The sequence below is a fragment of the Phascolarctos cinereus genome, unplaced genomic scaffold (assembly GCF_003287225.1).
Source record: "Phascolarctos cinereus isolate Bilbo 61053 unplaced genomic scaffold, phaCin_HiC Scaffold_7;HRSCAF=346, whole genome shotgun sequence".
NCBI lineage: Eukaryota > Metazoa > Chordata > Mammalia > Diprotodontia > Phascolarctidae > Phascolarctos > Phascolarctos cinereus.
In genome coordinates this window covers 171,635,962-171,658,709 of record NW_027556180.1, presented here as the reverse complement: position 1 = coordinate 171,658,709, position 22,748 = coordinate 171,635,962, and the positions used below count along the sequence as shown (strand labels likewise).

The following is a 22,748-nucleotide window of genomic DNA, read 5'->3' as shown; positions in this document are numbered from 1 at the left end:
CCCCTGCACCAAGGTCTAAAAGATGAGAGACTTTGAGAAGAAGAAAGATGAGGGGGGAGAGCAGGGATAAGAAGAGTATCTCAGAGAAGAGGCATTGATCTCAGTTTTGAGGTTCAGTCTCATAAGTTAGGGTGTTACAGCCTGGACTTCATCCAGGGAGTCAGTCCCCTGAAGTTCCTCCCACTAGGGGAAGTATTGGCAAGAGGAATGGGATGATGCTGCTCCTCTGATGAAATTTCCCTCCTTTCATCTCTGCTTCCCACAATCCTGGCCATTCACTCTTAAATATTCATGTCTCTCGGATTTCTTTTCACAGAAGCCACCTGTTGCCTTTGTAGAGATTGATTTGGAAGAACACACTGAGGAGGTAAAACACACACACACACACACACACACACACACACACACACACACACCCCTAGGAAGTTGAAGTTACTGTGCTTTGAAAGTTATACCCATTATATTTTTCTTGCTTAGCTAAGCATCATAGATTGTTAGAATGAGAAAGAACCCTGGGAGGTCATTACCACATGGGAGAAATCTCTACAATAGCATGGTGTACTGAACAGAGCATTTGGACTTGGAGACAGAAAGACCTGAGTTCAAATCTTGCCCTTAGCTTCTTACTAGCTGTGTGACCCTGGGCAAGCCATTCAACTGCTTTGTGCCTCAGTTTTCTCATCTATAAATTGAGAGGAGATTGAGCTACTTGGCCTTTGAGGTCCCTTTCAGCCTTAGTCTATGACCTCTGAAAGATGCTGACCCAACACTGCCTGAAAATGTCCAGTGGCAAGGAACATATTACACGGTAAAGTAGCCCATTTCATTGCTGGACATCCTAATCATTAGACTTCTTCCTCACAATGAGCCAATATTTGCTTCTCTGTAGTTAGAGATGTTGTGAAATGCCAGGCACTGTCCAAAATGGTGGGGATACAATCAGAATCAAGCAAGACAGCCCTTGCCCTCAAGGTCCCAGTTTGGATAGAAAAAAATATTTGGCAGCTGTGATCCCAACTCCTTTGCACTCTCACACATTTTAGAGGATATGACTCTGGAGTCAGAGGACCTGAGTTCAAATCCTGCCTCTTAAGGTTATTACCCATGCCACCTCGGACAAAACACAACATACCTGCACCTCGGCTTTCTTATTATTTTTAAATAAGAGCAGATGGATGATAAGACCTCTGAGGTTCCTTCCAGCTAGTCTAGATCTATGGATTCTACAATGGCCTTGGAAAGAACCAGATTAACTTCTGCCATCCCTTCCTCAAACCTTCTTGCTGGCCCATAGTCTCACACTTATCGATCACATGCTTTATACATTGGTCACAAACATTCCAGCATATGATCTACTGAACCACAAATGTCCATCTACCTTCAGCCCTGAAGCCAGGGCCTGGTTTTATGATCGTCATGAAGGAGTGAAAGGTACATTATACCAGGAACTAAGGAGTACTGGGTTCTAGTCTCAGCTAAGCCATTAGATATTTATTGAAATTGCTTAACCTCTGTGAGCCTCATTTTTCCCATCTGTAAGTGATGTCTGAACAAGAATGATTTCTAATGCCTCTTTCAGCTCTTATACCACATGATTCTTCATTTAAGAAGTTATGAGAACAAGAATGGTGTAGTCACAGTCATAGAGTTGAGCAGGACCTGCAGGGTTTTTTTCTAATTTCATTGTAAAATGAGAGGGACCTCATATTTCACAGAGGAAAGAGCAGACTAGAGAAAGTAAGTGACTTTCCTATGTATTACACAGTAAATAAGAAAATCAGGACATGAATTCAGCTGCTCTGACTCTAAAACTGTATTAGTCTTTTCCTTAGTACCCCTGCTTACATCTTACTCTACATAAAATGTTTTCCATTCTTAGAACAGCAGAAGTTAATTAAATGTTACTTGATTGGATGCTTGGGGGTCATGAAATGGAGACTATAGATCACAGACCATCCATTACTTAAGCTCGTAGGATCATTAAGATACTCCTTTATGATTTTTTAATTAATGAATTTTTACAAGCACTCTTCATCTCTACCTCCCACTGTTCTATATTGAACTGTATGAAAAACAAAAATGAAGCAAAAACCAGTCCTCATAATAAATGTGTAAACCAGCAAAACAGATTTCTATGTCAGCCATGTTTACAAAGATATAGCTTATTCAAGATGTAAGCCCATACCCTCTCTGGCAAGTGGGTGGCATGATTCATCTTCAGTCCTCTGGACTCATCATGCTACCCTTTATTTTTGATATTAGGAAATTGAGGCTCAGAGTTAAGTCCTGTGCCTCTTAAGGTCACAGTCTTCATTGGACTGACCATGAAGCTTCCAATGTGGTATTTGACATGAAGGAGTACTACTAATGCCTAGGGAGTGGGGAATGGGAGCTGGAGTATTCACATAGCTTCATTATGATAGAGGTAGATAGAGGGCTGTTCCTGGGGTTAGGAAGACCTGGGTTCAAATCCTAACTTTTGATACTCTGTGACCCAATAGAAGATACTTGATTTCATTGATCCTCAGTTTCCTCATCTGAAAAATGAGGAGGTTAGATTAGATGGCCTCTGTCCTTTAAAGTAACTTCCAGTTCTAAGCTCCTGATCCTGTGATTCCATGAACTTGCTGGTGCATGGGAAGGAAGCAAAAGATGCCTTCTTTTCTAACTCTAATTTTCTATGAAAATTGATGAAGAAAGGCAGTGTGGTATAATGGATAGATTTCTGGGCTTGAAATCAGAAAGACTTAGGTTCAAATCCTGACAGGATAGCTGGTGAGCATTAACAAGGCAGTTTACCTATGAGCTTTAAGCAACTCTCTAAGATGGACTGTGACCTACATTAGTATAGGGAGGTTCCCACATGGACAAGATATTCCTCCACACTTCACACTGCAAAGTCAGCAAATTTTAGTGACAAGATGAATTAAGCTAGTTAGATTTGAGAGAATCTCATGATTAAAAAAAACAACTACCGCTATTATAGAGGAGATCCATGATATTATGCAAATTAACTGGGTTGGGGGTAGGAGTGGAAAAGATGCTCTCTCAGTGTGGAAATATCCGTTCCTTGGTATATGGGAAGGGAGCAAGGAGGCCACATTCAATGTGCACAGAGCATATGTCATGGAGGCCCTCATGGCCCTTATTAAAATAATAATAATCAAATCTAATTAGAATGAACACTTCTTACAAAGAGAGCTCAGAATACTTTCTTAGCTATTTCATATATTTTGTCTGAATATGCTATGAAGTAAAGAAAGGAAGCATTATCCCATCCCAAGACTTAAAGGAAATAAAAGACTAACTGAAGTTCATATAGCCAATCAATCAACCAATAAACATGTATTAAGCACTTACAGTGTGCCAGGTCTTGCACCAGGTACTGTACAAATACAAAGAATGAAATCATTTCTATTCACAAAGAGCAGTTAGTGGCAAATGTCCCTTGACCGGGCAGCCCCACTGCCTAACTGAGGGGGAAAAATGACCCAAGCTGTGAGTCCCATGTCCAGGCTACAAATTTATGGGGAAGGGGTCCCCAGACTTTAACAAATTGACTCTAAATTAGTCTTTTTTGTCCCTGGCCAATTGTAATAAAGTGCTACTTTGAAAAAGAAAGAGTAGTCTATTCTGCAGGAATTGGTGGTGCTGGTGGCAATGTGGTCACACCCATAGCCCCTCCACCCCAACTCATTCTCTTCCCATCCACCATCCCTGGGCTCACAGGGCTTGAGCCCTACTGATCTTTGTTGAATGTCACTAATTTCCTATCCCACTCTCATTTCTCTTCGTGTTTATGAAATTTATCTTTTTATCATTATTTATGATCAGAAAATTGAAAGTACTTTGACAGAAGAGAAATCATCTAAGGCTGAAGCAGGAGATACATCTGAAGATGAGTAAGTGATGCTCTCCTATATTTTTTTGCTTCTGGCAGAATGTTACTGAGAGAAGCTTTGTGTCATCCTTGTGGGGCTTCAGAGAGGGTGGGTACTTTATACTCTACAATTAAAGTGTGGATTGAGAGTATGGAGAAGAACTTTCATAGTGACTATAATACTAGAAGGCCTAGGGCTGGGGAACAAGGAAACATTGCCAGCCTCTTATTATTATTCTTTCCCTAAGACACAGAAGGTTGATGCCTTCTTTACTGTTGCTAAGGGTCAGTGAATAGAGCACTAGGCCTGGAGTCAGGAAGACCTGAGTTCAAATCCAGCCTTAGACACTTACGAGCTGTGTGAGCCTGGACAAGTTACATAACCTCTCTTTGCCTCAGTTTCTTAATCTGTAAAGTAGAGATGATAACAGCACCGACTTTCCTGGTTTGTTGTGTGGAACAAATGAGATAATAATTGTAAAGCTCTTAATACAGTGCCTGGCACATAGTAAGCACTATAGGTATATAGATATGTGTGTATGTATATGTATATATGTGTATATATATGTATACATATATATTAATTATGATTATTATTATTTCTGGTTTCCCTACTCTATGATCTCTTTGGAAGAGGTGGTGGTGACAGGGAGAAGATGGCCGAATGTCCCTTATTCTCTATCCCCTTTCCTTGTACCTCCTTGATAATAACATGTGAATGAATGAATGAATGATTGAAAAAATAGTTGACTAAGAACTTAGCATGTGCCAAATACTGGGCTAAGTTGCAAAAAATAAAAGAGAAAATTGATATAGTCTCAAGGATATCATACTATAATAGGAGACAAAATATATCACAGTTCAGCTGGAAATCCCAAGGATGCTTTAGTAAGACAGATGGCAAGGTTCAGGGGTTCTTAGGGTACAAGTCAGATGGCTGTACCTGGCCATCTGGAGCATGTAGCACTCAGGACAAACAGGAAGGATCGTAGTTGATGACTCCAGAACAGAGGGCCTGGAGGGTTCCTGCATTATGGAATAGATTGTTGGGAAGGGGCCTGAGGGCCCTAGTGGAATGATAATTCTGGGATCCCTGCCACAGGAGTTTGGGATGGATTGAGGTGTAGAGGAAGTGTCAGAATGCATGGGGGTTGGAGAGGTATTAGTAACCAACCAGGAATAGGAGAGGTGACATTGGCAAGAAGGCTTGGGAGAGAAAGGAACTCTGAGGTATTTATGTACTTCAACATAGGTGTGGGTTTTGGGTGGTTTGGGTGAGGAAGGGAGAAAAGGTCTTCATTTTCACTCATAACTACCTTCTATCCTCTTCCTTTCCCCCAAGTTGCTTTGGCCTGGCTCAAGAAAGGACTGTAGTTGGCCTAGGAATGAGGAAGGGAGAAGGAATAGCAACCTCTTAAGGCAGCTAAATGGTGTACTAGACGAAACACTGGATCTGGAGTCAAGAAAAGCCAGAATTCAAATCTGGCCTCAGACTCTTAACTAGCCATGTGACCCTGGGTACATCGTCTGATTTCTGTCTGCCTCAGTTTCCTTATCTGTGAAATAGGAATGACAATGGCACCCACCTCCCAGGGTTGCTATAAGCATAAAATGAGATTTTTATAAAGTGATTTATAAACCTTAAAATGCTATATAAATGCTAGGTCTCATTATCATCATCATCATTATTACCAATGTCAAGGAATTTGTATATAAGTACTATGGGGAAACATAGTGGGGTGGGGAAGGGAGGGAAGGAGGAATTGTTGCAAAATCAACAGAAAAAATAATCATAACACAATTTTCAAAGATTCTTACACAATAGTTTAATCCTGGTTCCCAGAACTATTGAAGTAACTAGTTCCCTTGTTTTTGGACTCTGTCCTGCCTAAATTAGCCTCGAAATGGACTCCCTTCTAGGTTCCCAGGTGCGGACTTGGCTAGCCAGGCTGCTGAATCTCCAGCCCTTCATTATGAAGTGGGAAGGTGAGGGGCTAGGGCTAGGGCAGTTTCATTCCTCATAGAGTCCCCCACAACACAGTCATTCCTGAGATCCGATGCTGGTATCTGCTGCCTCTCTTCTTCCCCTTCTCAGTGACCAGCAGGAAAAGACTTTTCCCTGTCTGGGTATCAAGGCTATCTCCTTCTCCCAGTTGACTTACAGGGTTTTAATTCACAGCTCTTGTCCTTGGTCTGAGGAAGAGGAGGGCGTCTCCAGAACTCAGAGATCCTACAGAAGCTGCCTTCTGTCTCCCCCTTGAATTCTCTATTGTAACTCCTCCTTGAAGTTAGTTGTACTAGTCAGAATTGTGGGAATTGATTTGGTTCATTATTGTCAAATTTTTTCTTCTACTAAGGCAAGGTACCCAGACCTATGCCCCAGGCCCCTTTGAGCTGACACCTTCAAGTTCTTCCCTTCACTGACAATTTTTTTTTAAGATTCATTAATTTATTTATTTTTAGTTTTCAACATTCACTTCCACAAAATTTTGGGTTCCTAATTTTCTCCCCATCTCGTCCCTCCCCCAACCCTAGACAGCGTGCATTGTGAATACGTTTTCCCCTAATCTGCCCTCCCTTCTATCTCCCCCCTCCCCTTATCCCCTTCCTCTTCTGTTTTCCTGTAGGGCAGGATAGATTTCTATACCCCATTGCCTATATATCTTATTTCCTAGTTGCATGTGAAAACAATTTTTTAACATTTGTTTTTAAAACTTTGGGTTCCAAATTTTCTTCCTTCCTCCCTCCCCACCCACCCTCATTGAGAAGGCAAGCAACTTGATACAGGTTATACTTGTGTAGCCATGCAAAACACTTCCATAGTAGTCATGTTGTGGAAAACTCACTATATTTCCCTTCAAACTAACCCACCTCCTTTTTTCTGTTCTCTCTTTTGACCCTATCTCTCGTCAGAAGTGTTTGCTTCTGATTACCCCCTCCCCCAATCTTCCCTCCCCTCTATTTCTCCCCCCTCTCTTATCCCTTTCTCCCCTATTCTCCTGTGGTGTAAGATAGCTTTCCATACCCAATTGAGTGTGTATGTTATTCCCTCTTTAAGCCAAATCCGATGAGAATAAGATTCACTGATTCCCTCTTACCTTCCCCCACTTCCCCTCCACTATAAAAGCCTTTTCTTGTCTGTTTTATGTGAGATAATTTACCCCATTCTACCTCTCTCTTTCTCCTTCTCCCAGTATAATTCTCTCTCACCCCTTAATTTTATTCTCCAGATATCACCTATTCATCTTCAACTCACCCTGTGCTCTCTATCTATCAATCTATCTACACATTCAATTTTTTTCCCTCCTACTACCCTAATACTGACAAAGGTCTCATGAGTTAAAAATATCATCTTTCCATGTAGGAATGTAAACAGTTCAACCTTAATAAGTCCCTTAAGATTTCTCTTTCCTGTTTACCTCTTCATGCTTCTCTTGAGTCTTGTATTTGAAAGTCAATTTTTCTATTTAAGCTCTGGCTTCTCAAGAATGCATTAAATTCCTTTATCTTATTGAATGACAATTTTTTCCTCTCATAGCCTATACTGAGTTTTGTTGGGTAGGTGATTCTTGGCTGTAATCCTATCTCCTTTGCCCTCCAGAATATCATATTCCAAGCCCTCTGGTGCCTAAATGTAGATCCTGTGTCGTCCTGATTGTGTTTCCACAATACTTGAATTGTTTCTTTCTGGTTGCTTGCAATATTTTCTCCTTGACCTGGGAACTCTGGAATTTGGCTGCAATATTCCTAGGAGTTTTCCTTTAAGGATCTCTTTCAGGAGGTGATAGATGGATTTTTTCCATTTCTATTTTATCCTTGGGTTCTAGAATATCAGAGCAGTTTTCCGTGATATTTTCTTGAAAGATGACGTCTAGGCTCTTTTTTTGATCATGGCTTTCAGATAATCTGATAATTTTTTAGTTATCTCTCCTGGATCTATTTTCCAGGTCAGTTGTTTTCTAATGAGATATTTCACGTTGTCTTCTATTTTTTTTATTCTTTTGGTTTTGTTTTACAATATCTTGATTTCTCATAAAGTCACTACTTTCAATTGCTCCATTATAATTTTTAAGGAAGTATTTTCTTCAGTGAGCTTTGGGACTTCCTTTTCCATTTGGCCAGTTCTTCTTTTTAAGGCATTCTTCTCCTCATTGACTTTTTGGACCTCTTTTGCCATTGGGGTTAGGTTATTTTTTAAGATCTTATTTTCTTCAGTATTTTTTTTGGGGGGGTCTCCTTTAGCAAGCTGTTGACTCATTTTTTTTTCTTTTTCTTTTTCTCTTTTTTTTTGCAAGGCAATTGGGGCCAAGTGACTTGCCCAGGGTCATACAGCTAGTGAGAATCACGTGTCTGAGGCTGGATCCAAACTCAGGTCCTCCTGACTCCAGGGCCAGTATTCTGTCCACTGCACCATCTAGCTGCCCCTGTTGACTCATTTTTCATGAGTTTCTTGCATTTCTCTCCAAATTTCTCTCTTTTCTCTCATTTCTCTTCCCAATTTTTCCTCTACTTCTCTTACTTGCTTCTCAAAATCCTTTGTGAGCTCTTCCATGGCCTGGGACTGACTCATATTTTTCTTGGAGGCTTTGGATGTAGGAGCTTTGACCTTGCTGTCTTCTTCTCGTTGTATGTTTTGATCTTCTTTGACACCAAAGAAAGATTCTATGATCTGAATCTTTTTGTGCAGTTTGCTCATGATCCCAGCCACTTACTTGAGCTATAAACTCTTTATTAAGGCAGAGGTCTGCTTCCAGTGTGGAGAATGTACTGTCCCAAGCTTTGGGGGTTTTGTGCATCTGTTTTCAGAGATACTTCTAGGGACCTGTAAGTTTTCAGTTCTTCCAAGGTGGTATGATCAAGGGCGAGGTATTTACTCCTTTCCTAGCCTGTGTTCTGGTCTATGAGTGACCACAAGCACTCTTTTCTGCCTTGGAACTGTGAGGAGGATTTTCTTTTCACCACCACTACAAGCTCCACCATGCCAGCACTCCTCCTTGCCCTACGATTGCCGTCCAGAACTGTGACCCAGATCCACGCACAGGCAAAGCAAGAGAATCTTGCCTCAGCACCAGCAAAGAGATGCCTGCAATCCCCTTTGATCAGCCACTCGATTCCTACTCAGTCTGTGGGCCAGAAGCTCCAGAAACAGCCGCTGCCCCAGGGCTACACCTGAACTGGGGCTGGGACTAAGCTTCTCTCTCACAGACTTTTCCTACTGACCTTCTAAGTTGTCTTTGGCATTTGTGGGTTGAGAAGTCTGGAAACCATCATAGCTGCCAGTGATTCAGTCCCCTGAGGACTGCTCCAGGTTCTCTGAGGCCTGGTTTTTGTCTGTGCGCCCATGCTGAACTACATTTCTTTTCCAGCCTGGCAGGATAGACCTTTCTAATCAACCATCCAGGTTGTCTTGGGCTGGAAATTTGTTTCACTCTCTTTGTGGCTTCTGCTGCTCTAGAATTTGTTTAGAGCAATTTTTTACACATATTTGGAGGGGTTTGGGGAAAGCTCAAGCAAGTCACTGCTTTTACTCCCCCGTCTTGCCTCTGCCCACTGACAATTTCCATATAGGTTAATTGATTCTCCTGTTCTTAGGAGTCCCCTGGTGGGCCCACTCCTACTCCTTTTCTATTGGTAGAGTTGAGATGTTAAATACAGCCTGGAACCAACAAAGACTGGGTATGTTTTCTCATTCTCAGAAAGGATCCTATAGATCTTGTTTGTATATAGTTGCTTGCATGTTGTCTGTCCCATTAGACAGTGAGCACCTTGAAAACAGGGGCTTTTTTTTTTGCCTCTCTTTGAATCTCCAGCATTTAGCACAATGCCTGGCACATAGTAGGTGCTTAATTAATGCTTATTGACTGAACTCACCACTTAGCTACCTTCAGTTGATGTGTTTGGTTAGACTTAAGGCTTTCCACCCTGGGTAGGGGTCTTGAAAACTATATGTTGTTACAATAATTACAGATAACAGGAATGCCTTGGCATATAGCAATATCAACATTTTCTGCCTCTTTCTTAGTCCTTTCCTTTCACCCCTAATTTGAGTAACTAGAAAGGGTTATTTAATCCGTTTTTCATGTGACAAAAAGGCCTTTGTCAGTAAAACCTTCTTGTAATCTTCTGGAGCCACTATATGGAAGAGAAGATTGCATGCTTTAGAGGAGGTGTTCTGGGTTTCAATCTGGGCATAAAAGCTGACATTTGCCCTTGTTCTAGCTTCAGGGACATCATAGATTCTTGAGATCCAGAGACCTTGTTGTAGCTGCTTGTTGCAATTTTCTCCCTGAAAACACTGGAGTTGTCTCTCCTTGTCCCAACACAACCTCTGATGGAGAAATTAATAATCTGTGAAAATGTCCAGTAGAAGAAAGAGAAGAAGAGAAGAAGAGGAATGGAATAAGAGGGGAAGAAAAGGAGGGAGGAAAAATGTGTTATAGGAGAAAGTAGTAGGGTGGAAGACAAAGAGATAACAGGGAAAGGTGAATCGACATCTTTATGAGGTGGAAAGTTAAAGAATGGGATTTGGGGAGATGGTGATTTCACTTAGTCTGGTTTAAGCCTTCATTCTAGAGAGTGACAAATGATCTTTGTAAACTGAGCTATAGACCTTGAACTAGGTCTTTGGATTTAGTTATACTGGGAGTCTAGGCTTCATCTTCTGTCTCCTTTGGTGAGGCAACTCATCAATTTTGAGCTGGAGTTTGAAGTCTTGGACTAAATATCATTGAATTCAACTCCTTCCCTCATTTTAACAGATAAGGAAACTGAGTCTTAAAGGATGCGCACAGATTCAAACCCAGGCCTTCCCAATTCAAAGTCCATTCCTTTATTTCTCATGCCAAAACATATTACCTTCTCTATATATAGAGGTATATGTCTGGGAGGTACTGAGAGATTGCAAGATTTGAACTCAGATTTTCCTGATTTCAGGTTCAGTGCACTAGCCACTATACCAACTAGCTGCCCTTCTGTAAGCAGATCAAGAAGTTCTGTGAATGACCGTTTACCTCTATGATTCCCATAGTGCTAGACTAAATGTGGACCTATTTGCCAGTATGATTTAAAGGTGAGACATAAACCCAGGTCTTCATGGCTCTAGGGGCAGCTCTCTATACACTAAACCATATTGACCACTTACTGAGGGAAGAAGATTAACCTTCTCTTCAAACAATATAATAGCAAAGCAGGCCATTCTGATAGCACGGTTGACAGATGGGAATTAAGTTTAATGTGAAAGAGCTGGAGAAGTGTCCAAGAGGTGAAGGGGATTTGATTTCTGAGCTTCCTCTACTTCAGTCAAGGGTAGAATTGGTGTGGGGACAACAAAGGCTTAACACTCCCTTACTTCACCTGAGTAAAATACCCTGCAAAACATAAGCATGAATCAATCCCTCTGTAGTGAAGAGCTCAAAAGCATTTTCTATCATTGATTCTTAAAATTTTAAATTAAAAATTTTAAATTAAATTAAATTTAATTTAAAAATTTAAATTAAATTAAAATTTTAAAATTTAAAATTAAACATTTTAAATTTTAAATTAAATTTTTTTTAATTAAAATTTTTTTAAAATTTACTTTTTGCTTGTACTAAAAGATCTGATCACTCTCCAGAACAAAGGGTTAAACTAGGCTGGGGCAGACTAAGTGAAGTTACTATTTTCTTCTGTTTTTAATGAGTCAAACAGTGAAGAACCTGGCCATGGAAAACACCACGTGTGGGACCAGACAGGATGAGGCTTTATTGATTATTTCACTTCTCATCAAAGTGCTGGGCAATAGTAGAATCTTGAAATGTTATGCTCGCTCCAAACCCCATGACTCATTCTTTTCATCTGAAACAAAGATTTCTAATTGTCAAGGAAGCCTGTGTGTGCTCAGAAATGGAAAGCACCTAGAGGGGAAATCAAGGTCTTGGGACCTCTCCTCATTGCCAGGATGCAATTTAACTCACAGCACGTCTGTGACTGAGTTGTCACATACCGTATAGAGAATTCTAAAGGAAATCAAGCTGATTTCTCACCAAGACCCCCCTGAGATCAGTCTGATTCCGGTTCTGAGCCAAGCCAATGGCTGTGAGAAAAAGTAGAGAAAACCTCATGCTCAACTTTGCATTTCTGATCATGTCATTCTTGCATCAGCTCTTCCCTGCCAACCTGTGAACGCATGCACTTTGCCCAAACTGCTTCCCCAAGAAGAGGGCTTAGGTGATGCTCTAGGAAGGAGGGATATTTAGCTTGCAGAAGGCTCAGAGGTAACACAGCAATTATCTTCAAGTATTCAAATATTTGGCTTGTTCTGGTTTGCAGTAGAAAGCAGAAGGGGGAGCAATGGGTGTAAGTTTCAAAGAGGCATATTTAAGCTAGGTATCAGGAAAAATCTTCCTAATAATTCATTGGGGATGTACAAAAATGGATTGAGCTGCATCAGGAGGTGGTGAGCCCTCCTTCCCTGGGGTTCTTCAAACAAGTTGAGGGGATGCTCATTCAGGTATGAGTTAGACTAGATAGTATTCAAGGGCCCTTCCGACTCGGGGATTCTGTGATTATGCCCTGTCAACCTTCTTCTTGCCCACTTCCTGTTTTTAGGAAAATGCTGCAAACCTCTGCTTTGCCTCTTTTTAGCTCAGAGCTAGAACTACCCGATGCTGGAGAAACAAAAACAAATGAAAATAATGGGATCCTATAGGAACAAGCCCATCTCCTTTCTGCTGCCATCCCCCGCCCTCACCTCCCACACATACCTAGGTGCTGCCGCTTCCTGGAACCAATATTTCTTTCTAGGGCTGCCAAGTAAATCTGCTTCATTTCTTCTGGTAATCATCATCACTAGCATTTATATAGTGCTTCAAGGCTTGCAAAGTACTTTTACAAATGTTATCTCACTTTATGCTCTCAACAACCCTGGGAGGTAGGTGCTATTATTAACCCATTTGACAGATAAGGAAACTGAGGGTCCACAGGGTTCCATAGCTAATAAGTGTCTGAGGCCAGATTAGAACTCAAGTTTTCCTGATACCAGGTCCAATGCTCTAGCCAGCATACCAACCAGCTGCCTTCCTGTAAGCAGGCTGAGAAAATCTGTGAATGACCACCGACCTCTTAGATTCCCAAAGTCATCTCCGTGCAATAAGATTGCTTGTTGAGACCTTGTACCGACAGACTCACAGCGGGTTCTAAGGTGCCACATCTACACTAGGGAAATTATTAGAGAGAAGTATGGAAGTAAGAGATAGAAATGGATGGGATAAGGAATTTGTGCTCCTTGGGTAGTGTTTGAACAAAGAAACCCCTTTGTGTTGCTGTTCCCCAGAGGCTTTAAGCCTTCCCAGTAATGCCTTCAACTCAACATCACACCCACACCCACACCCACACAAGTACATATACACATACGTATAGACATGTAATATATATCTTTGTTCATGTATTTTATACTATAGGAATTGCCTGAATTGCTTCCCCCAACTCCTGGCTTTGCTAAGGGGATATTTAAATCTGGATTGTCTGATACTTTTGTCACCCTGGAAACCACAGTCTGAAGGGAGTGGAAAAGAGAAATGATCAGGCTCCTCCCCAGTGATCCAGATGACCTCTGGTTCTGTCTCCAATCCTGTATGGACTATACGGATCATTTGAAATGAAATACTTTTTTGGCTCGAAGTAACAACAGCATTTCCATGAGCCTTTCTCCTCTTAGGCAAGCCAAAGGCTTCATATGATTGGATCATACATTTTGGATAAGCCTACCTATGCTCCCTATCTTCTCTCAATGACTCAGGAAATGTAATATGTAATTTTATAATTATAACTGATAAAATTTATAATGTAATAATAACCATGTAAATAGTAATTGTTTCTCTTTTGGCCAGAAACCCTGAGAGTCTTCCCCTCCCAGTTTGATTTTTTTTTTTAAATTAAAGGGGCCATCCCTTGGCTCACTTCTTAAGCAGCCCTAATCAGCAAATGGGCATTGCCTCAGTCAAAATGAGACTGCTAAAGACCTTAGCTTAAAAAGGCCAAGGTCCCCTACTGAATCCTGGGCCATCTCCAGTCATCGTGATGGATGGCCACTAGAACCAGATGGCTCCGGAGGAGAAAGTGAGGCTGGTGACTTTGCACAGCCCTCCCTCATTTAATTCCAATTTACTTGCAAGTCATGGCATGATCTTCCTGTTGTCATGGTCTTCTTTGAGAACAAACACACACAAGAACAAACCACAACCTGTAACCATTATGCAGGGGTATGCTGATAAATGTTTAGCAGCTAGCTCTCTGGGAGGGAAAAAGTACACGGGACACATTTTAAAGTTTAATTTGTGTTATTGATATTTTCTCTATCACTTTCCTAAGTCTAGACAGTTAACAAAGCAATAAACTAAGCTGTGATTTATAGTGATTGCTGATTTAAGAAAGTGTAAATGTTCACACTGAAAATTTAACAATGGAGGCAGCTGGGTTCAAGATGGCTCCAGTACCTTTGCCCTTATATCAGAGATGCCCACAGAATAAAGGGCCTATGGGATTTGAAGTTTGAGGGTGGGGGGAAGGGTGGAAATAATAATTACCTTTGTCTGGGCTCCTCCTTAAGAACTTGGGGAAAATTTACTCCTCCACTTGCAAGTATGCTGGCCACGATCCATTCATCCATCCATCCATCCATCCACCCATCCATCCATCCATCTATCCACCCATCCATCATCTATCTATCTATCTATCTATCTATCTATCTATCTATCTATCTATCTATCTATGTTTTATTAAGAGGACTATTATATATGTATATGTGTTTTATTAACAAGGAATAATGTTTTTGTAAAGAAAGAATAATCAAAATGTTATGTACTCTCCAAGTGAATTATAATACTCAAATGTATCTATGATCTTGTAAATTTGGTTATTTTCTCCCGAGGTACAAATCACAACTCATCTACACCTGCCCATACTTTGTGACCTTTGTTCCCTAAGTGTACCACAGGAGGGCCACCTAACCTGTTGGAGGCTTGCCTTTCTCTATGTCTTCTGACATTGGGAGAATTACAGTACAACTTTCTGTCAGTCTACCTCTCTCACATGTAACCTGCCCATTTTCTCCTCCTATTGTATTCCTCGATGACATCTTTTCCTCCATTCTTTGAATTTATTTTATTTCTTTAAATTTCAATTATATGTTTGAGGCTGCTCAAAGACTTGTGAGTATCTAGAGGATGGAGTGCTGGACTTGGAATCAGAAAAACTAGAATCTAAATCTTTCTTCTTTCACTTACTAAAGCAGTGATCACGGGCAGTTCCCTAACCTAGCTCCCCAGTTTCCTCATCTGTAAAATGAAGGGATTGAACAAGATGGACTCTAAGGTCCCTTCTAGCTCTAAATATATAACAATCTTATGAATTATATTGTCCTAAATTATCCTAAAAGCCCACACTGAATACTCCCTAGAGTTTCTGTCCCAATCCCAGGATGAGAGCTTTGGCAGTTAGGGGACTCATGCTTCTCTGTAGGTCTCCTTGGTGCTGCCAGTAGACATGAGCTAAAACAATTTCTTTCCTGAAATTAGGAAGGTCCTGAATTCAAATGTGACCTCAACCTCTTACTACCTGTGTGGCCCTGGGCAAGTCACTTAATCACTATTTGCCTCGGTTTCCTCAACTGTAAAATAGGGATAATAACAGCACCTTCCTCCAAAAGTTGTTGTGAGGATCAAATGAGATATTTGTAAAGCATTTACACAGTGCCTGGCCCATAGCAGGTGCTATCTAAATCCTTATTCCTTTCCACCTTCCCTTCCCTGGTTTGGCTATGATTACAGCTCTTATGGGTTTGGAGATTTGATTGCTAAGTTTTCAGTGTGAGTATTTACAGCATTTGTAACAAACACTACAAATAAGTACTTAATTAATTGTTTTGTAGATTGTGTAGATTTTATTTTTCAAAGAGCCAATTTGCAGCATTTGTAACAAATATGACACATAAGGACTTGATTCATTGTTTTGTAGATTATGTAGACTTAATTTTTCAAAGAGCCTTCTCCGTAAGACATTTCTAGTTGTTTCTATCACCAGTCTTGAAGACTTGAAGACAGAAGATGAGCATATTCTAATTCTATAATCCTATTCATAAAACTGTGTGATCCTATGAATTTTACTGTCTCAGTATCTAACACTGAATACTCCCCAGAGTTCCTGTCCCAGTCCCAGTCCCAGTATGAGAACTGTGGTCATTGAAACCAGCCCACAAGTCACATTCTTCCAGGGTCAACACACCACTACCGTGTGAACTTAAACCTCATCACCTCCTCGTTGGCAGTGCTGCTTTTTTTTTGTGAAGACTGGCTTGTCTGATTGTAGCAGTCAATCCCAGAATTTATTGATATATCTGTGGATTTTAAAATGCAAAGGATTTTGCGGTTAATGCCAATGAGCAGTGACCTCCTCAGCTCCCTCATTTCAACCTTCAGAAATGGATACAACAACTGGGGAACTCTGAGCTTTCAAAAGGCTGGTCCTGTACACAGACAGCCTTAATTCTGAATGGATGGTACTCAAGAAAGAAGGGGCAGGCCAATGCTGATTGGCATGGAGCCTCTCAGGAAGGGGGCCTTCTGCTGATGCATGATGGCTAGAGTCTGTTTTCCTGGCTCACTCATCCTACTCCCCTCTGTCCTCCCACCTTGTTCTTCCTCAGAGTTGACAAACATTTGCCTTCCAGACTTTTCCAAGAAAAATTTCCAAGAAAATCCTTCCTCTGGTTGTCAGGCTCCATGGCCCTGATAAGCCAGCCAACTGTTCATTTCCTAGCCAAGAAATCAGCTTTGAAACTAAACTCCTCAGAGCCCTAATCAAGGACAGTTTGGCCTTTAAGGTTGGTCAGTATGGTCAGAAGGGTAAAAAGAAGGAAAGTCAATATTAAAGTCAGGCCTAAAAGAAACATGAACATGCTTGTGAATTTCTTTAAGTTAATTTTATTGATCAATTTAACTTTGGGTGTAGGACTCTTAATGGCTCCTACTGCCATAGATAAATGCTTATGTTTTCTTCAGCCCAGTGATATGGGGAGAAAGTTGATGAGGAAACCTAAGCAGCAGCATGAAAGAAAGAGAGGGAGAGACAGAGAGAGAGCCAGAGACAGAGACAGACAGAGAGAGTAAGGAGGGGGAGGAGGAGAAGAGTCAGAGAGATCACTGCAATGAGGAAAAGTTCCTAAAAGTAAGCTGCTGTTGTGGATACAGCCAGTGGGCAGAGCAGTAGACTCGTTACTGCTATTCACACTTGTTTTCTTTCCTCCTTGTGGTTTCCAGATCAAAGACCATGTGGATGTGCTGTTTTCCAATCTCATCCAAGAAGAAGTCAAAAGAAAAAGCATAGTAACCTTGTTAGAAGGTAACTGGAACTCTCAAAGGGCATGTGATGCCATTGTGAAGGAAGGGAAAGCTGAGGGACAGAGGACAAATTGATTGAAAGAATTAGAAGTATCACCATCTTGGTCTTCACTTTTCCTCCTAATTTCCTAGTGTCAAGTTCCCCTGTTTCCCCACCCAGAAAAGGCACTCTGGCTTTGTTATTGTTCCTGTTCCCTATAATCTGATCAGCAACCTGTCCTTTTCTTTTTTCTACTTTTGGGAAGACCAGACTCCATGGTCATGAAGAGCTCTGACCAAAACAATATGATGACAGATCCTTTCCTCTTAAAGAAGGGAAGCCCTCAAGCTTAAGGTGGGGGCTGGGCTTCGGAGGGGATTCATCTACATGTAGTCCTTGAATAGAAGGGGAAAAAAATTAAGCAAGGGCCACTGTGTCCTCTATGTCCACCTAAGCCTGTTGATGGACTAAGGATCAATGGGATTTTGATGTGGAAAACAATTAGTGTGAAAGTAGTCCTTTAAAAAGAAAACCCAACCTATTGATTGAGTGGTGAATGTGATGTTTTTGTAGAAAAAGAAGAGAAAATGAGTTCAATTTTAGCTTCCCTTCCTGCTCATTTCCAGCAATTACAGGAATCCCTCATTTTATATCAACTTGTTACATAAAATTATTTTGTAGAATTTTGAATTTATAGAAATCATAAAGTAAGGAACTAATTGATTGTGTGTAATTTGAGGGGTCAAGCTTGAGGTATTTTTAGTCTACCACATCATACGTTAGGTAATATAACCTGTTGGTAAAACAAGGTTTGGGAGCCCAGCCATATTTGATTCTGGTCTTACTCGAGAGGACAAAATCTCTGTGGTCTAAGGGAAAATTGAAGCATAGATGCAGTTACCATGGGGCTGAATGGTAGGGAAGTGATGGAAGAGGAGAAATCCTTGAGTAGGGAAAAAGCTGCCAAACCCTCCTGATAGGCACAGAATTGCTATTGGGTGGCATATCTCCATCTCACCTCCCCTAAAATTTTCAATTCATTCTATTTGAAGAGTCTTTTCTTGTGGGAACAGATTTCAGAGTTTACAAAAGGAGCCAATGGAAATCTAGGATTCGCTTTGCAGTCAGTTTGGCTGCAACACATCTGTTCTGTAAGGCAAGATACAGATGTTGTGGCCATCTTTGATCTTAATTCTCCCCTTGGACATCAGGAGAATGCAAACATGTGACCTCATTGTACATTCTCCAAGATACTGTGCGCTCTGTCCCGGAACGTCACAACTGTCTCTTGGCATTATTTTCTTAGCCATGCAGCATTCAAGGGAATTCCCTTGCTCATTCTTGGAGTAGGAGCGTACTACTCCAAATTACCACAACTGCTCAGGGCTAGGACCCAAAGCAGGAATGTACAGCCTAGGATATAGGTCTGGGTGGCACTATCATGTGCATTGCCTGGGCATGCCAGTTCATCCAAGCTTGGGACATCCTCCAATGCAGGGTTATGCAGGTTGGTACCACGCCTCCTCAAAAGTCAAAGAACAAGAGAAAACCACTTTATAATGATGGCCAATCTCTACTCAAGAATAGATTCAACTAAATCTAAGATGACCTTAGGATCATAGATTTACAATTATAAGTGAACTTAGTGGCACAGTGGAGAGCTAACTAGTTCTAGAGTCAGAGGACATGAGTTCAAATCTCAACTCTGATGCTTCTTACCTGGATGGCCTTGGGCAAGTCATTTAACTTCTCTGAGCTTCAGTTTCCTCATCTATAAAATGAGAGGGTTGGGTTAGATGGACTTCGTGGTTTCTTTCAACTCCATATCTGTTATTCTTAGAGGCTATCTAGTTCAATGTCATCATTATTGTTGTTGCCGAGTCATTTCAGGTGTGTCTGACTTTTCATGACCTCATTTAGAGTTTTCTTGGCAGAGATACTGGAGTGGTTTTCCATTTCCTTCTCCAGCTCACTTTACAGATGAGGAAACTGAGGCAAACAGGGTTAAGTGCCTTGCTCCAGGGTAAGTGTCTGAGGCCAGATTTGAACTCATGAAAATGAGTCTTCCTGGCTCCAGACCCAGTACTCCATCCACCACTGCGCCACCTAGCTGCCTCAGTAAATTCAAGAGAGAGTGAGGAATCCAAAGAGAGGCAGACTTAGTTGCCTTGGCTCAGAGGTACCACACAGAGGAGGTGGAAATGGGGCTGGGTCAGAATCTAGCTAGGCTAAAAGCTAATACCAGCACATTCTAGGGACAGATGCTTGTTTTTTCTGTATGCAGGGAGCTGAATGTTGTCATTATCACAGAGAAGGGCTCTGACCAGGTAGACCAGGAGAGTTGTCCTGGGACAAGGCAAAACCAGCCTGAAGGGGCCACTTTTGCAGAAGATCAACTGGGGACCTCCTACAAAGAATTAAAATCTGAGAAAAAGAAAGCAGTTGAAATGGGGAAATGTCTCTATTTGTGGCCTGGGGAAAACCCAGCTCAATATATAGACTTGAATTTACATAGTTGACAAAGTAGGAAACTAATCCTCTGTCTGTGATTTCAGGTCAAGCTTAAGATAATTGTGAGCTGCTGCAAAACATTAGATAGCAGCACATATTGGTAAATAGCCTAGCTCTAGTAGACTGTAAATACCCAGAACAAAAAATGTTAGACCAGAATTTGACAAGCTCTTGTACATGTGGATTCAAGGGGTGGGTAAAAGACTACTCAGATGCTTTTAGGGAAATCAAGAGTGCTCGATATCAAGACACGACCTACACCTTTGTCAAGATGACTCTGATTTGCTCATATCTGGTCATGCTAGGATGACCAGCCCTTCAATCAAAGAACAAAAATATATCAAGCCAGTCTCCCCTTTGAGAATTCACAAAGTCAGTAAGTCAAATTCAGTATGCTTACCTGATATACATCCTCTATAAGCACAGTCAAGGGGCCTAGAAGGAAGAGCCAAGAGCTTCTGGAAGAAGAATATCTCAGAAACACCCAAAGATAAGAGGGATGGCCATCTTTAAGGCAGAACAGTAGACACAGCCATCTAATGCACTCTGTGCAGAAGTGGGAAAAATAAAAATACTAGGGAGGCCCTCACTAAGGGCCATTTTGCATGGCTTTAAGGAAGTTTGAAAACTTTTAAGTTTCAACTTCAGGTTCTGATAAAAAAAAGTAGAGGCCCATTCATAAAACATGTCTATTCATTTAAAAACAATTTCAGGTCTACTACCCTCCTACCTGAATCCCTGCGCACTTTTCCTGACCATTCCAGTGGGCGTATTCTGGAACATTATGGTCCATGAGCATTGTTCAAATACACTAATAGTATAAAACATTTTTAAAGGCTACTTGGGCTTTCCTTTTGTGTTTTAGTCAAAAACTATGTTTTGGTCAGGAGCCAGACTAAAGAAGACCTTCACATTAACCAAAAGATCAAACATGCATTTGACAAACATTTTTTTTGTGTGTAGATCATTTTTCTCCACCACATGACAAATGCTCAGTAAATGCTTATTGACTTCCTTCATTCATTAATACTCTACTGCCTGCAGTTTGTAGAATAGCAACATGGTGTATGTAGTACAGCAGTTTTCAAAGTGTAATCCAGATACACCTGTGGGTCCCCAGTACCTTTTGGGGGAGTATATGAGATCAACTTATTTTTATTAGAATAAGATGTTTTAATTTGAAATATGGAAAATATCTTTACATATTAGCTCTTTGAGGCCCTCAATAATTTTTGAGGTGTAAAGGGGCCATGAGAACAAAAATTTTGAGAATCACTGTGCAGTGGATAATGGGTTAGCCTTGGAGTTAGAAAGACCTAAAATCAAACTCTGCCCCTGGCACTTAAAAGCTGTATGCTCCTGGGTAGGTCATTCAACCTCTTAGTGCTTTGCCCCCTCCCCCCTCAACCCCTCCTATAACTCTCTTAAGACTGTAAATTACAGACCTTGGAGAGTTCCCATAATTCAAGGTACTATTATTGGCTTAGTAACATTTTGGACTCTATTTTTGTCATTCGATAGCCTTAACTGCCTTGGAAAGCACTTCTCCAAGTACAAATGTGCCCTGCTTTAAGCTAAACCAATAACTGAAAATCCAAATTTAAGAAAAAAAACTACTATAAATTCAGGGGCCTGTATTTACTCTGCAAAATAATGTGGCTAAGAATTCCTTTAAATAGAAATGTCTCCTGGAACAGTTATGATATGATTCAATTTTCAAATATTTTATTTACTTGAAACTTTGCCTGCATACTGAAGAGGTTGGTGGTGGTGTGTGGTATACGCGATGTGTTTTAAGAGGTAAGAATCTTGGCCTATATTTTGAAATTCCTTGGGTGGCAAAAAGTTTCCAGGCCAAATCATGAAGATGAATCAGTTCACCAGAGATCGTTTTTCATCCAGGGTCTAGAAGTGAGGTCTCTACGAGAAAGATCTTGCTGAAGTTGCTTTTGCAACTTCTCTTGGTACCTACCTGGATTTTCCAGGTGGTGATTGAGGTGGAAGTCAGAGTTGTTCATTTCCTGTGTGAAGAGAGGCCTGCTAAAGAGGATGCTTCCTTGGTGCATCTTTCTTTTCTTTTCTTTTCTTTTCTTTTCTTTTCTTTTCTTTTCTTTTCTTTTCTTTTCTTTTCTTTTCTTTTCTTTTCTTTTCTTTTCTTTTCTTTCCTTTCCTTTTTTTTTTTTTGGCTAGGCAATGGGATTAAGTGACTTGCCCAGGGTCACACAGCTAGAAGTGTTATGTGTCTGAGGCTGGATTTGAACTCACATCCTCCTGACTCCAAGGCTAGTGCTGTATCCACTGCTCCACCTAGCAGCCCCTTGGTGCATCTTTCAAACCAAAGGTGGGGGGCATATACACATCTGGCTTCATAAACTAATGCCCAGTGACCTATTCCCAGAGCTGGAGGGTCATCAAACTTTTCCACAGCAAGTGAGCAGCTCTCTCCTCATACCTTCACAAGTTTTCTCTCTACCCTACTCCCCCCACCCTTTTTTTTTCCTTCAGTGCTATCAACTCTTTCCAGTAGCCACCAGAAGGGGAAATGAGAATGGGAAAAGGTACAAACCTTTTGAAAGAGAAGAAACCATCAAATTCCTAGGGAGATATTTTTAAAAGTCAGATTATATATCAAAAATAGTTACTCAAAGCAAATAAAGAGGGATGTTATCCTTGATTCAATTGGTTGTTCATTTCAAGAGCCATAAAGAAAAGAAGATGCAGGTCTGTGAGCTAGACATTTTGAATAAGGATATGACCTTCACAACCAACCTATAAGCTGTGTCTAGTACAGTTTACTGTTTCAAAAAATAGGGGTTTTTTTATCCCTAAAAAGTGAGTATACCCAAGACAATCATGGGAATCTAAGTTAAAAGCCAAGAGCTTCAGCGGGCTCAAATTAGAACCGTGAAAGGATTCTTCCTAAAGAAGAGTCAACATAGAATTTATCAGTATCAGAATACTGTCTGGTATTTCAGAATGAAACTGGGGTAATCAGATGACGGTT

At 40.9% G+C, this 22,748-nt stretch overlaps 1 protein-coding gene across 6 annotated transcripts in view; it reads left to right on the top strand.

The window, feature by feature from the left end:
• Positions 1–19,677, top strand: part of CUNH13orf46 (chromosome unknown C13orf46 homolog) — a 41,621-nt gene extending 21,944 nt beyond the window's left edge. The window contains exons 5-8 of one of the 6 annotated variants that reach the window (XM_078147345.1): positions 317–367; positions 3,835–3,902; positions 17,173–17,254; positions 19,518–19,677. In XM_078147345.1, coding sequence (XP_078003471.1) covers positions 317–367; positions 3,835–3,902; positions 17,173–17,239 — 186 coding nt within the window. In that variant the 3' untranslated portion in view covers positions 17,240–17,254; positions 19,518–19,677. Of the gene's footprint in view, positions 1–316; positions 368–3,834; positions 3,903–13,317; positions 13,574–17,172; positions 17,492–19,517 lie in introns of those variants that run through there. The other 5 variants (XM_078147344.1, XM_078147342.1, XM_078147347.1 and 2 more) reach the window with 5 other exon arrangements.
• The last annotated feature ends 3,071 nt before the right edge of the window (positions 19,678–22,748 follow it).